General features: G+C 49.1%; 1 protein-coding gene across 1 annotated transcript in view; it reads left to right on the top strand.

The window, feature by feature from the left end:
- Positions 1–13,353, top strand: part of SH3D19 (SH3 domain containing 19) — a 524,308-nt gene that overhangs the window by 493,005 nt on the left and 17,950 nt on the right. The window contains exon 19 of the mRNA XM_085641658.1: positions 76–262. Coding sequence (XP_085497784.1) covers positions 76–262 — 187 coding nt within the window. The remainder of the gene's footprint in view (positions 1–75; positions 263–13,353) is intronic.

Below are 13,353 nucleotides of genomic sequence, written 5' to 3'. Positions count from 1 at the left end.
AGGTCCTTTCTGGACTGCAAAGGCACCTTAATATTGAACCAGTAATACCATATTCCTCGATGTTTCTTTTACTAGACTAACAGTTCGTCTGGAGACTGGTATGAAGCACTTTATGATTTCACAGCGGAAACTGACGAGGACCTTCCTTTTCGGAAAGGAGATCGAATTCTCATCACAGAACAACTGGACTCCGAGTGGTACCGTGGTAGACTGAATAACAGAGAAGGGATGGTGCCAAAAGCCTTTGTACAGGCCATATCAGGTAATCACGATTCTGGTGGGGTTTACATTGCTTTAGTCCTTAACTGCAGTCTTGTACTTCTATATGCACATGTTTTCTTTACTATTATACTATTTACTGTGACGCCTGCTAACTGGGTACATTTTTGCATATGTAAACAAAATTCTCGTTCTTTAGACCATACCAATATACCGTTCTCTTTGTTAAGTGAAGGTCTCCATTGCCTATTAAGCGTATGATTTAATGTGCAGCTTCCAACTCAATTGTTGTCGCTTTCAAGTTTACTTGCTGCCCAATAACATGGAATTGGCACATTTAAGTTTTAATATCTTTGTGCTCTTTATAATGCAAAAGTGGATGATTTTTAGTTTGTTTGTTTGCGCGCTAACAAGCAGAAGATGACTTGCCTGTGTGGCTCAGCTGTGTTTCTTAAACGAAGGGGGGGCAATTTAGGTCATGCTTGGTGCACATCTCTTTTTTCCAAAGATGTGGTGGAGCAGTTCTGTGTCACATGAGCTAAGGGGACGGTCCAAGAACAAAAGAGCTGAAGGTCTCTTGGACTACAACTAAACACATCAACAGCAAATACACATGGCACAGGCACTGGCAAGGAGTGGATGGTACCCAAATGGTCAGAAGCAGCTGGTGTGGTTGAGTCAACTCTTGCTGTAGAGCTCACTCAGATTTCCATCATCTGATACAAGCTGATTAAAATATTTACCCCTTCACCGCCGCCACTCCTCCTGTGTTGCCACCCCTCAGGTGTCTACCAACAGGATAAAAGGCCTGGTGAGGTAAGGTGGGGGAGTGGATAGGAGCACTAAGATACCAAAGGATGCCCTAGTTGTTGTTTGTAGATATCTGATTGTAGCATCTTGTACCTCTCGCTGTGCAGCCAGTTCTATCTTTCTCAATCACATGTGAGAAAAAAGAACACTGGTATAGAATGTGTACAAAACAGGGTGTTGCCTCTACCATCCAACATTAACATCTTTGGTCAAAGCAAATGAATACCTGAGATGTTTAAGACCTGAACCACATGGACACTGCTTCTTCCGCCATTGTCATCAGAGGGACATGGGGTTGAGTATCCTCAAGTGTATCTCTAACCCTGTGTCAGGGCAAAACTGGAGTGCTATTCTTAATGGGGGGGTTGTGTAATTAAGTGTGTAAGAAATGGTGATTACTCAGTTTCTTCTTGGGATTTAATGTTTTCCAGTTTATCATCGAGATCATGGCAATACATTTTTCGCAGACCACAGTGTTCCTCTCCTCGTAAAACATAGCTGTAGGAAACTGGGTTTTTGTTGCAGAAACAATCTTTGTGATCGAATACTTAGCATTTTTGGGACAGAGTTATGCCTGCTTCCCACAGAAAGGGGTCAAATAGGGGGTGTAGTAACCCCAAAGGTCAGTAGCCTGTACACTCTCCTAGTGCCCCTAAATGCATTATTTAGGGGAGCCCCTGGCACCAGAGAAGCAGATCCTTGTGGCCTAAGAAGAGAGAGGACAACGAAGAGCCACAAAAGCCTGAGAGGACTGCCATCCTTCGAAAAAGATTCAAGACCTCCTGTGAACAGTGGACCTGTTCTATAGAAACTCCAAAATAGAAGACCAAGGCCTCCGGACCCACCAAAACCCAACACCCGAAGCCACCACTGCACCCATTGCCTCCAGCCAGAGATGAAGTGGGCCACTGGTGTCAACAGGGTCCCTCAGCCCTTCAGAGCTTGAGTCCATCATGGTCTCACCCCTCCTGGACTCCGACGTCGCCTGCAGCCTCTGCATGGAGGCCCCCTCAACCACGACTGCTCCAGTAAGGAAAAATCAGACGCATAAGGACACACCAGCAGCTGTCACCCTTGGGCCTTGGAGAAGAGGACCAAAGGTGTCTTTCCCCCCCCATCCCGAGCATCGCAAGGCCTGGGTTCATTTGCTGTTTCAGCCCGACTGGCCTTCTGGCCAGAGCCTGCAGCCTCTTTCCTCAGTGACCAGTCTCCATTGAAATACATCGGGCTCCTGCACCCGGCTGCCCCCATGCTGCTGGTGCTGCTTTGGGCCGTGCCCATCACTCACCGTAAATTCTGGAGATTAACCTTGTAAGTCGCTGTTCGATAGAACTTGTTCTTTCTTCCATTGGATAACATTGCAGAACTCAGAAATTGCAGTGTGTCCACTTTTTAAAGTGAAAATGTATATTTAAAGACTTACTTACCTAAACGATTTGTTCGAGGCATATGAGCTGCAGATTATACACTGTGCATAGATCGCCATCTGGTGTTGGGCCCGGATGTTTGCAGTTTGTTTTTCCTCTTGGAAAGTCTTTGGAAGTCACGAAGTCGGTGACTCCTCCTTTGGTTCGTATTGCGCATGGGCTTCGGCTCCATCCCCAGATTGTTTTTTTCCGCCATCGGGCTCGGATGTAATACTTCGCGCTCCGGTTCCGAACTTTCCAGTTCACCGATCGACGCAAAATCCTCGCTCATCGAGATTCGTCAGATAATAAATCATCTTAATCACCTTCTCTTCGACACTTCTTCGATTCCGGTCGTCGACGGCGGCCTTCGGGCCTATCCCGGCTGCGGTCTCGGCTGATGGAAAGAACTCCCTTCAAAAAGTGCCCTCGATGTGGGTCCAAATTCCCCCACACCGATCTTCATGAGGTGTGCAACCTCTGCCTCTCCCCTGAACACGAGGCTCGAGACTGTCCCGCCTGCAAGTCTTTTAGATCGAAAAAGACTATTCGAGATCGAAGGGCCAGACGCAACATGGCGCACTCCTCGACCTCCGCTCCAGTCGACATCTTCGGGGACGACGTCGAAGCTCCGGGACAGCAGAACATCGAAGAAGATGACGACCTCGTCCGTGCTTCCGAGGCCGATGACTCAGATGTGGAGGACATCACCCCGGCGCAGAGGGTTGTGAGTACTATACCCCCTCCCACACCCGCGCCGATACACAAAAAGGCTTCAGTCACGCCTTCGAGCCTAGGCAAGACCAAGGACACTGCTTCTAACACCCCACCTTCGGGCCCGGTAAAGAAGCCTACTAAGCCTTCCGGCAGCTCGGGCTCGAGCCAGCCTACCAGCGGTGCCGAAAAACACCCTTCGGCACCGAAGAAAAAATCGTCCTCACCCTCCACACCAAGCTCAGCACCAAAGCCCTCGGTGTCGAAACCCGCCCTCTCGGTGCCGACCAAACATCATAAGGCCCTCTGCGCCGACACTCCCGTGCCGAAGCCTCTCTCTGCACCGAACAAAAAATCGGAGGTCCCGAAAAAGCACGGCACAGACGAGCCTAAAAAGCCGTCGGCCCCGAAAACCTCGGCGCCGACCGAACAACCAGTGTCGCAAGAACTTTTCACACCGGATCCTATGCAAAAGACACTTACCAAGGATCCAAAAACTGGACATTTGACATTGTCTTCAAAAAAGAAACATTTGGACAAACCAGCTCCACCTCCACCTCCAAAGAGGAAGGACACTGCTACCTCCCCTTTCAGAGTGCCTTCCCCACCTCCTCCACCCCCTCCACCTTCCCCACCTTCCCCACCTCCACCTTCTCCACCTTCTCCACCCCTGCCTCATCGCTCTCCGACCCTGTCTCCAGACCATGATGATCAAGGGGACCCTTACTACGATCCAGCAGATGTGCCACAAGACCCCATCCCTACTGGATCCCCAGACCCATGGGATGACTATAACAATCCGGACATCCCAGATGTCCCACAGGATGACCTTTATCCATCTAGGCCATCCCCACCAGAAGACTCGTTAGGTTTTCACCACCAACTACAGAGGGCGGCACATTATCACGGGGTAGAGCTACATACTGACCCAGTAGAAGAAGATTTTCTCCTAGACACCTTCGATACTGCACATAGGTCTACTGCTATACTACCTATGCTAAAAGGAGTAATCAAACATGCACCAGAGGTTTTTAAAGACCCAGTCAGGGCTAGGGTCCTAAACCCACGTATAGAGAAAAAATATAAAGCCGCCCCCACAGATCCTTCATACATTAAAGGCCCTGCACCACTGGATTCCTTAGTGGTATCTACAATTAGGAAGCGTTCAAATTCTCAGGCGTCAGGCGAAGCACCACCACCTGACAAAGAGTCCAAGCTCCTAGACGCGTCAGGGAAGCGCACTGCGTCACACGCCGCCAATATATGGCGTATCGCCAACACTCAAGCGCTATTGGCCAGATACGACAGAGCGCATTATGATGAGTTAGAGACCATCATGCACCATCTCCCTGAAAAATACAGAAATAGGGCTAATGAATTGATTCAAGAGGGAAAAACTATAACTAATACCTCTATACGCTGTGCCCTAGATGCGGCAGATACAGCCTCCAGGGCCATAAACACCAGTGTCCTCCTCCGTCGCCACGCCTGGCTAAGAGTTTCAGGTTTTAAACCTGAGGTGCAAGCCTCCATATTGAACCACCCATTCGATCAACAACATTTATTTGGTCCAAAAGTTGATGAAGCCCTTGAGAAGATGAAGAAAGACACTGATACGGCGAAATCCATGGGAGCCCTACAGTCATACACTCCTAGGCGCTCCTTTCGCCGCTCTTCCTTTCGGGGCACGGGTAGAGGCTACTCCTCAGATAGCGTATCCACGTCCTACAAATCCCCTCCTCAGTCTACCTTCACAAGGGGTTATCAAAGAGGCGGCTACAGAGGCAATAATAATAAAGGCAGAGGCAAGACAAATACCGCCCGCTCTGCCACACCGCCTACCCAATTACTTTCCCCCGCTCCCTCCAGACCATTCCACTCCGGTCGGGGGCAGAATACAAAATTTCCTTCACGTCTGGGAGACCATCACCTCAGACAGATGGGTGACCCAAATTATTCATTCAGGGTATTGCCTAGAATTAACATCTGCCCCCCCCCAAACATTCCACCCAGGCAACGCCCAATGTCACAAGAACATGCTACGTTATTAAAACAGAAAGTAATCTCCCTCCTGCAAAAACAAGCCATAGAGCAAGTCCCCATCAATCAGCAAAATTTAGGGGTCTACTCCCTGTACTTTCTGATTCCAAAAAGAGACGAGACTCTACGACCTATTCTAGATCTCAGACCTCTAAACACTTACATACATTCAGACCATTTTCACATGGTAACCCTTCAACAGGTTCTTCCACTCCTCTCCCACAACGACTTTCTCACCACACTGGACTTGAAAGACGCATACTTTCACATCCCAGTAAACCATGCTCACAGAAAGTACCTCAGGTTTGTAGTGGACGGGCAACACTACCAGTTCAAAGTGCTCCCGTTCGGGGTCACAACAGCACCAAGGGTATTCACCAAGTGCCTAGCAGTAGTGGCGGCACACCTCAGAAGACACCACATTCACGTCTTCCCATATTTGGACGACTGGCTAATAAAAGACACGTCCTACGACCAATGTGTGCACCACACCACCGCTACAATCCAACTACTTCACCAGCTAGGTTTCACGGTGAACCACCAAAAGTCCCACCTGGTACCATCACACACAAAACAATACCTCGGTGCCACCATAGACACCTCAAAAGCCATAGCCTATCCCAATCCTGCCAGGAATTCAAACATACAGGCTCTGCGTCAAAAATTCATACTTCAACGCTCTCTCCCAGCAAGAGTGTTTATGCAACTTATAGGGATGATGGCCTCCTGCATTTTCATAGTGCCTCATGCAAGACTCCAGATGCGTCCACTCCAAGAGTGCTTAGCGCGCCAGTGGAACCAGGCCCAGGGGCAACTGACAGATCTGGTGTTGGTGGACGGTCGCACCCATCGCTCTCTGCAGTGGTGGAACACCACAAACCTTTCCAAAGGTCGGCCGTTCCTGGACCCAGTTCCACAAATAACCCTAACAGACGCATCGCTCTCCGGCTGGGGAGCTCATTTGTTACATCTCACAGTGCAGGGCACATGGACGCCGCAACAGAAGTTACTCCACATCAACCATTTGGAGTTACTGGCAATCTTCCTAGCCCTAAAATCCTTCCAGACACAGATTTCATGCAAGGCAGTCCTCATTCGCACAGACAACATGACTGCCATGTACTACATTCAAAAACAGGGGGGCACACACACTCCACAACTCTCTCAATTAGCACAGAGCATATGGAGATGGGCAATTCCGCAAAAAATGTTTCTCCTGGCCCAACACGTCCCAGGAGTCCAAAACACCGTGGCAGATCTGCTCAGCAGACAAACGCAACAGATTCACGAATGGGAACTTCACCCACAGGTTCTTCACCCGTTCTTTCAGAAGTGGGGGCATCCTCAGATAGACCTCTTTGCCGCCCACAAAAACAAAAAATGCCCAAACTTCGCCGCCAGATATCCACACCCATTGTCCAAAGGCAATGCGATATGGATGAACTGGTCCGACAAATTTGCATACGCTTTTCCACCTCTCCCACTAATTCCATTAGTGGTGCGAAAGCTACAACAGCATTCCCTCACGCTCATCCTGGTAGCTCCAACATGGGCCAGACAACCGTGGTACACCACACTACTGTAACTCTCGGTAGTACCACACCAAAAGTTACACCTCTCACCATACCTCCTAACCCAGAACCATGGAGAGATCAGGCACCCGGACCCAGCTCAGCTCAACCTTGCGATCTGGCTCCTGAGATCCTAGAATTCGGATACCTTAACCTTCCCCCTGATTGCATGAATATTATCAGAGAAGCTAGACGCCCTACTACTAGGGCATGTTATGCTGCAAAGTGGAAAAGATTTGTTGTTTACTGCCATAACAACACAATCAACCCTCTAAATGTGTCCATACAGCACATCATCTGTTACTTGCTCCATCTACAAAGGTGTAACCTAGCATATACATCCATTCGGGTACACCTCGCAGCAATTGCTGCTTACTTACAGAACAGGCCGCACCTATCGCTTTTCAGGGTGCCTGCCATCAATGCGTTTATGGAAGGCCTCAAAAGAGTAATTCCACCCAGAGTACCACCCTCACCTGTCTGGAACTTGAATATAGTTCTCACAAGGCTAATGGGACCGGCTTTTGAACCATTACATAAATGTGAGCTGCAATTTCTCACATGGAAAACAGCTTTTCTAGTGGTCATCACTTCCCTTAGAAGGGTTAGTGCAATACAAGCACTCACTATACAGGAACCTTTTCTCCAAATGCATCAGAACAAGGTTGTACTCCGCACCAACCCAAAATTCCTACCCAAAGTCATTTCTCCCTTCCATCTCAACCAGTCGGTAGAATTACCAGTCTTTTTCCAACAACCTCAAACCGTTGCGGAAAGAGCTTTACACACACTGGATGTTAAAAGGGCCTTACTTTACTACATCCAAAGAACACAACCTTTCAGAAAAACCAAACAGCTATTTGTCTCTTTCTCTCCACCACATAAAGGCAACCCTATTTCTAAATCAGGGATATCTAGGTGGATTGTAAAATGCATACAGATTTGCTACCACAAGGCAAAACGAACGCTATCTGTTCCCCCTAAAGCCCACTCTACAAGGAAGATAGGGGCTTCTATGGCTTTTCTAGGGAACATACCATTAGATGACATCTGCAAAGCAGCGACATGGTCAACACCGCACACTTTCACAAAACATTACTGTGTAGATGTGCAAACCAAGCAACAAGCTAGTGTGGGCCAGGCTGTACTAAAAACACTGTTCCAAACAACTGCAACGGATGCCGGTGGTCGCCGCTAGGGTTGGGTACTGCTATATAGTCTATGCACAGTGTGTAATCTGCAGCTCATATGCCTCGAACGGAATATGCTACTTACCAGTATGCATCTCTTCTTGGCATGTAGAGCTGCAGATCTATACACGCCCACCCGCCTCCCCGGCTACCTCTATCCGTTCCAGTCTATCTTATTTAGATACAACACACATGGGTTTCTTTACTGTTATTACTACGCTCCATCTTTCCCTGCTGGCGAAAAACAATCTGAGGATGGAGCCGAAGCCCATGCGCAATACGAACCAAAGGAGGAGTCACCGACCTTGTGACTTCCAAAGACTTTGATGCATACTGGTAAGTAGCATATTCCTTTTCTGATGCTTAAACATGTATAAAGATACTTGATATTTTTATAAATTGGTGTGGATCTCCTTCTTGAGTCGTGTGCGTCATTTATTAATTATTGTGTGTATTTACAAATGTCTTGCATTCCTCTGTGTTGAGCCAAAGCCTGCTCGACAACACTACCCCCTAATAGAGCACTTTGGGATTGCATAGCAAGCCCCTGTCCACTCACAAGGGAACCCCTGGATTGTTTACATTGTATATCAACGTTTTGATATATCACATAAGGAGCCAGCTTGCTACAATAGCTACCCGCTGTGCACCAGCGTATTGCCTCCTCTTGCTAGCTAGACACTGGGGGCGCCTTCAGGTACTTCCAGCACCTGGTTATTTGCTGCTTTGCCAGAAGGAGCACCAAATCTACAAATCTTGCTGTAACTTTAAAACTCTTGCCCACACTACTAAGTTGGAAGGAGGAAGTGGAGAGGTGGGGACTGGCAGAGAGTGTGGCTATCCACAGAGAGGAGAAAAGAGGTCTCAGGAAAGAACCAATTGCAATGAGCTGGGATCAATTGTTGGAAACCTTCAAAAAATCTGACACTCTTAAGTCATAGGTCACCATATTGGACATTCTATTCCATTTCTAAGCCCTATCCAAAGAGCAGACATCATTCTTATATCCTAAGTTGGACAGTCGCTAGGTTCAGGGCTTCTATTATTCCCAATTGCCCAATGTATATGTGGATTCCTACTATCCAGAATTTACACTCACCCTATTAGTGTGCTTAACACAGGTCCTAGGCCATTTCTTTTCTAATCGGAACCGATATGAACTTGTGGAGGCCCGTCAGCAGGGGTGGGGGGAGGGTAGTTAATCAAAATGTATACTACTGACTAGATAATTGTTCAGGAAATTGTACGATTATTACACAACATAACCAAAAGGGATGTTATGATAGGATGACAACCATTCTACTGGATACCAGAGGAGATGGGACCATTTTTGTAATATAAGATTACATTTGATTGTTTGTTCGTGAGCGTTGCCATTATCTTGTTCATATGTATGCTCATGCTATGTTACAATTGATATTCTGTACATTTATCGCACCTGTACCGATTCTGGGAAAATTAATAAATTTTGTTTTAAAAAAAAAAAAACGTAACAACTTTGGGGCTGGGATAGAGGCCCAATAGATCGTGTTCGATATCATCCCAGTGGGTAGCGCCTGTCAGTGTGAATAGTGCAGTTCGTATATCTGTCCAATAAGAGGTTATTAAGGGGCAAGCTCATAACATATGTGATAGGTCTGCAACATCTGCATGACATCTAGGGCAGCTAGGTGAGTTAGCAGGGAATAGTGCGTGAAAGTTCTGCTGTGTTAGGTATGCTCTGCGCAGAATTGAAAAATATCAACTTTAGGAAGCAATCCAGAGGAAAGAAGTAAATTGCTAGGTCGATGGGTAGAAGTATTTTAAATTTATCAATCTGAGCAAAGTGCTTCTGACATTTGTATACAGTCAGCGGTTGCAGGTGGAGCCACTGGCGCTTAATTTTCCTCAACAGGCTTTGATCAAGAGCAAAAGAGAAAAACACAAAAGGGGGAGGAAGAGAAAGACTGTAAAACTGACAAAGGGAGAAGGCAAAGATAAAGAAGAACTCATAAGAGTGATATAAAGAGGCAGGGAGTGTCTGGTGGTGGATTAAAGAGGCATGAGTGTGAGCCTTGCTGTTCGGCAGCTCTGACCTTCTATGCACCAGCCTGGGGCCTCTGAACAAAATTGTGGGCCCCAACATTTATTTGTGTTCGAGGCATGTGGGCTGCTGAATTCATATCTGTGCATAGATCGCCGCCTAGTGTTGGGTCCGGATGTTTGCACGTTGTTGTCCTGGAAGAGTCTTCGAAGTATCCTTGGATAGGTGACTCCTCCCCTGGACTACAGTGCGCATGGGCATCCTCTCCATCCTCAGATTGTTTTTTTCCGCCATTGGGTTCGGATGTGCGATCTTAAATCCAGTTAGGAAAAAACTTTGTCGAGGCCAAAAGGCCTTTAGTTCGCGTTGGTACTGTTCACTCGATCGGTTTCGACTCTACCTGTTAGCTTACTAACTTTAGAACCAACTTTTCGCTTTTTACCTGACCATCGACGACACCGACGATGGAGTCGAGGACACCATTCAAAAGGTGCCCGGTATGCAATGCGAAATATCCCCATATCGACGTCCATCCCGTGTGCAACAAATGCTTGTCGCCGGAACACGACGAATCGACATGCATGGCCTGTGCCCGGTTCCGTTCCAAGAAGACTCTACGGAATCGACGTGCGGCGAGGCTCGAAGCAAAGCACGCGGCACCGGCCCCGGCAGACATCTTCAACGCCGAAGATGTCGAAGAATTGGAAATCCTACCCTCCAGTCCCGTTTCCGAACATGACTCCGGTTCGGACGACGTCGACGAATCACTCTTTCGCAGAGATGAAGACAACACCGAGGTAGGAGACGGCGATGAGGCCTTAGGGGCCGAAGAGAGTAGCTCCAATGACGAGCAAGGCCTACCCGTTCAGACTGACGAGAGCCCAGTGCCACAGTCTATGGCTCCGGTCGAGGGATCGCCTTCGGGCCTTACCCGAGACCTATCCCGCAGTTCTTCGGCCCCGCCCTCGGGCCCGGCCTCGGACGTTCAGCGGCAGCCATTATTACCTAAACCGGCTGGTTTCCCTTCTACCAAACCGAAAGCTGCACTGGTACAAATGAAACCGAAACCGAAAGTGGCGCAAGTCGGATCGAGGCCTTCCACACCTTCGACGCCAGCGACGCGCGTCGGCACCGAGCGCACCAAACGAGACTTCGGTGCCAAACTTGAAGCGGCCGACGTCGGAGTCGGCATACGGAAAAAGGCCCTCGGTGCCATCAAACCTGCTCGGCTCGCGGCGCCGACGCCATCGACTCCGAGACCAAAGGCCATACTGCCGGCTGCGTCTCACGTCGCCTCCACGGCAACACCGAAGCCTCATGCATCGAAAACGTCGACGGCCATTTCCGCCCCTCGACTCGATGACCCACCGGCGCCGAAAAAATCCACGGCCGCCTCTACGCCTCTGGTCGGCGCTAAGGCCTCGAAAGCGCTTCAAGTGCGAACCGTTGCAGCACAAAGCAGCAAAACCCAAACGGTCCTCCAGGACACATCGGGCCCCGGCACACCAAAAGCTCAAGCAGCCTCTTCGGCGCCAGCCAACATAACTTTTGGCCTGCCGCCATCCACGGTCCCGAAAATGTTCCAACTCAGGACACGGGTCACCCACACCACGGTTACACCTGCCGAGACGTCTCCGTCACATTACATCGACGCCAACACCGGCAGGATGATTATCCATGAACGGAGGATAACTTCGGAGCCACCTTTGGACACTTTCAGGATCCCACTAAAAAGAAAGATGCCTGTGGACTCAGAACCTGTGCTTTGCGAATCTTTCGACTCGACCTACCAGGATCCACTATCATTCTCTTCCACACACTCCGACACGGATGCGTTGGCAGACTATATGGATGACCAACTCCCTTACCACGGAGGCATGGACCCTGATGACCAACAGGACCCTGATCAAACTTGGGGCGACCCTGCAGACCCCAGTGCACCTCTAGATGCACAGGACCCACAACTCTATGGAGCGAAAACATCTCCCACAGAGGACACTGCAGCGTTCAACGCTCTTATTGAACGTGCTGCGAATAATCATGGAGTGCAGCTTCACTCTGACACCGTGGAGGACGACTTCCTTATGGACACTTTCGCTTCCTCAGAAAGGCATGTAAAGACTCTGCCCATGTTGAAGGGGGTCCTCAAACCAGCCAAGGACATCTTCAAGGAACCCACCAGGGCAAGGGTGATAAACCCCAGGATCGACAAAAAGTACAGATCAGCACCTGGGGACCCTACTTACATCAGAGGCCAATTACCTCTCGACTCCATTGTGTTGCGAATGCTCGCAAGAGGGCACACTCGCAAACGACAGGTGACGCTCCTCCCCCGGACAAAGAGTCCAAGGTGTTAGAGACCTCTGGCAAGCGAGTTGCCGCCCAGGCTGCCAATATATGGCGCATAGCCAACACTCAAGCACTCCTCGCTCGCTACGATAGAGCGCACTATGACACATTGGAGCAACTACTCCAACATCTCCCTGACCCGTACAAAGAAGGTGCAGAAATTCTTATCAGAGAGGGACAGCTACTCACAAATGCTTCCATCAAGTGTGCACTAGATGCTGCAGACACGGCTGCCAGGGCCATAAACACAAGCGTCATGCTGCGACGACATGCCTGGTTGCGAATCTCCGGATTCAAACCTGAGGTGCAAAATAATATACTAAACCAACCTGTCAACCCCGACTATTTATTCGGGCCGGAGGTTGACACCGCCCTTGAGAAAATAAAAAAGGACACGGACACTGCAAAGTCCATGGGGGCTCTCCAGACTCAGTCCTTTCGGAGCAGCTCCTTTCGTCGCCCCGGAAATAGAGGAGCAGGTAGAGGACAGGGGTCACAGCAGACATACAGCAAGGGCAATACCCAAACCACCTACGATAAAAACACCCGGGGTGGATATCGTGGCTCCAGTACAAAGGGCAGAGGACGCGGCTACGGCAACACCAGATCCTCCCCCAAAAACAAGCAGTGACGCCCTCTCCCTTCCTCCCGACCACATAACACCTGTCGGGGGAAGGCTACAAAGGTTCCTGTCCACGTGGAACTCCATCACCACGGACAGGTGGGTCAAAGATATTGTCAAATACGGTTACTGTCTAGAGCTAACCTCCACTCCACCCACAATACCTCCAAGAAACCGTCCTATGTCCTCAGAGCACTTAACGCTCTTACAGCAAGAGGTGCAAAGTATGCTTCTAAAAGGCGCTATAGAGGTCGTACCCGTCCACGAGCAGGGTACGGGAGTATACTCCCTCTACTTTTTAATACCGAAAAAGGACGGGTCACTCAGACCTATACTAGACCTAAGACCCCTGAACCAGTACATTCTTTCCGAGCACTTTCACATGCTCACTCTCCAGCAAGTCCTTCCG

Source organism: Triturus cristatus, chromosome 2_2, assembly GCF_964204655.1.
Source record: "Triturus cristatus chromosome 2_2, aTriCri1.1, whole genome shotgun sequence".
Lineage (NCBI taxonomy): Eukaryota > Metazoa > Chordata > Amphibia > Caudata > Salamandridae > Triturus > Triturus cristatus.
The sequence above is the reverse complement of the archived record's forward strand: the minus strand, read 5'-3'. Positions and strand labels throughout refer to the sequence as shown.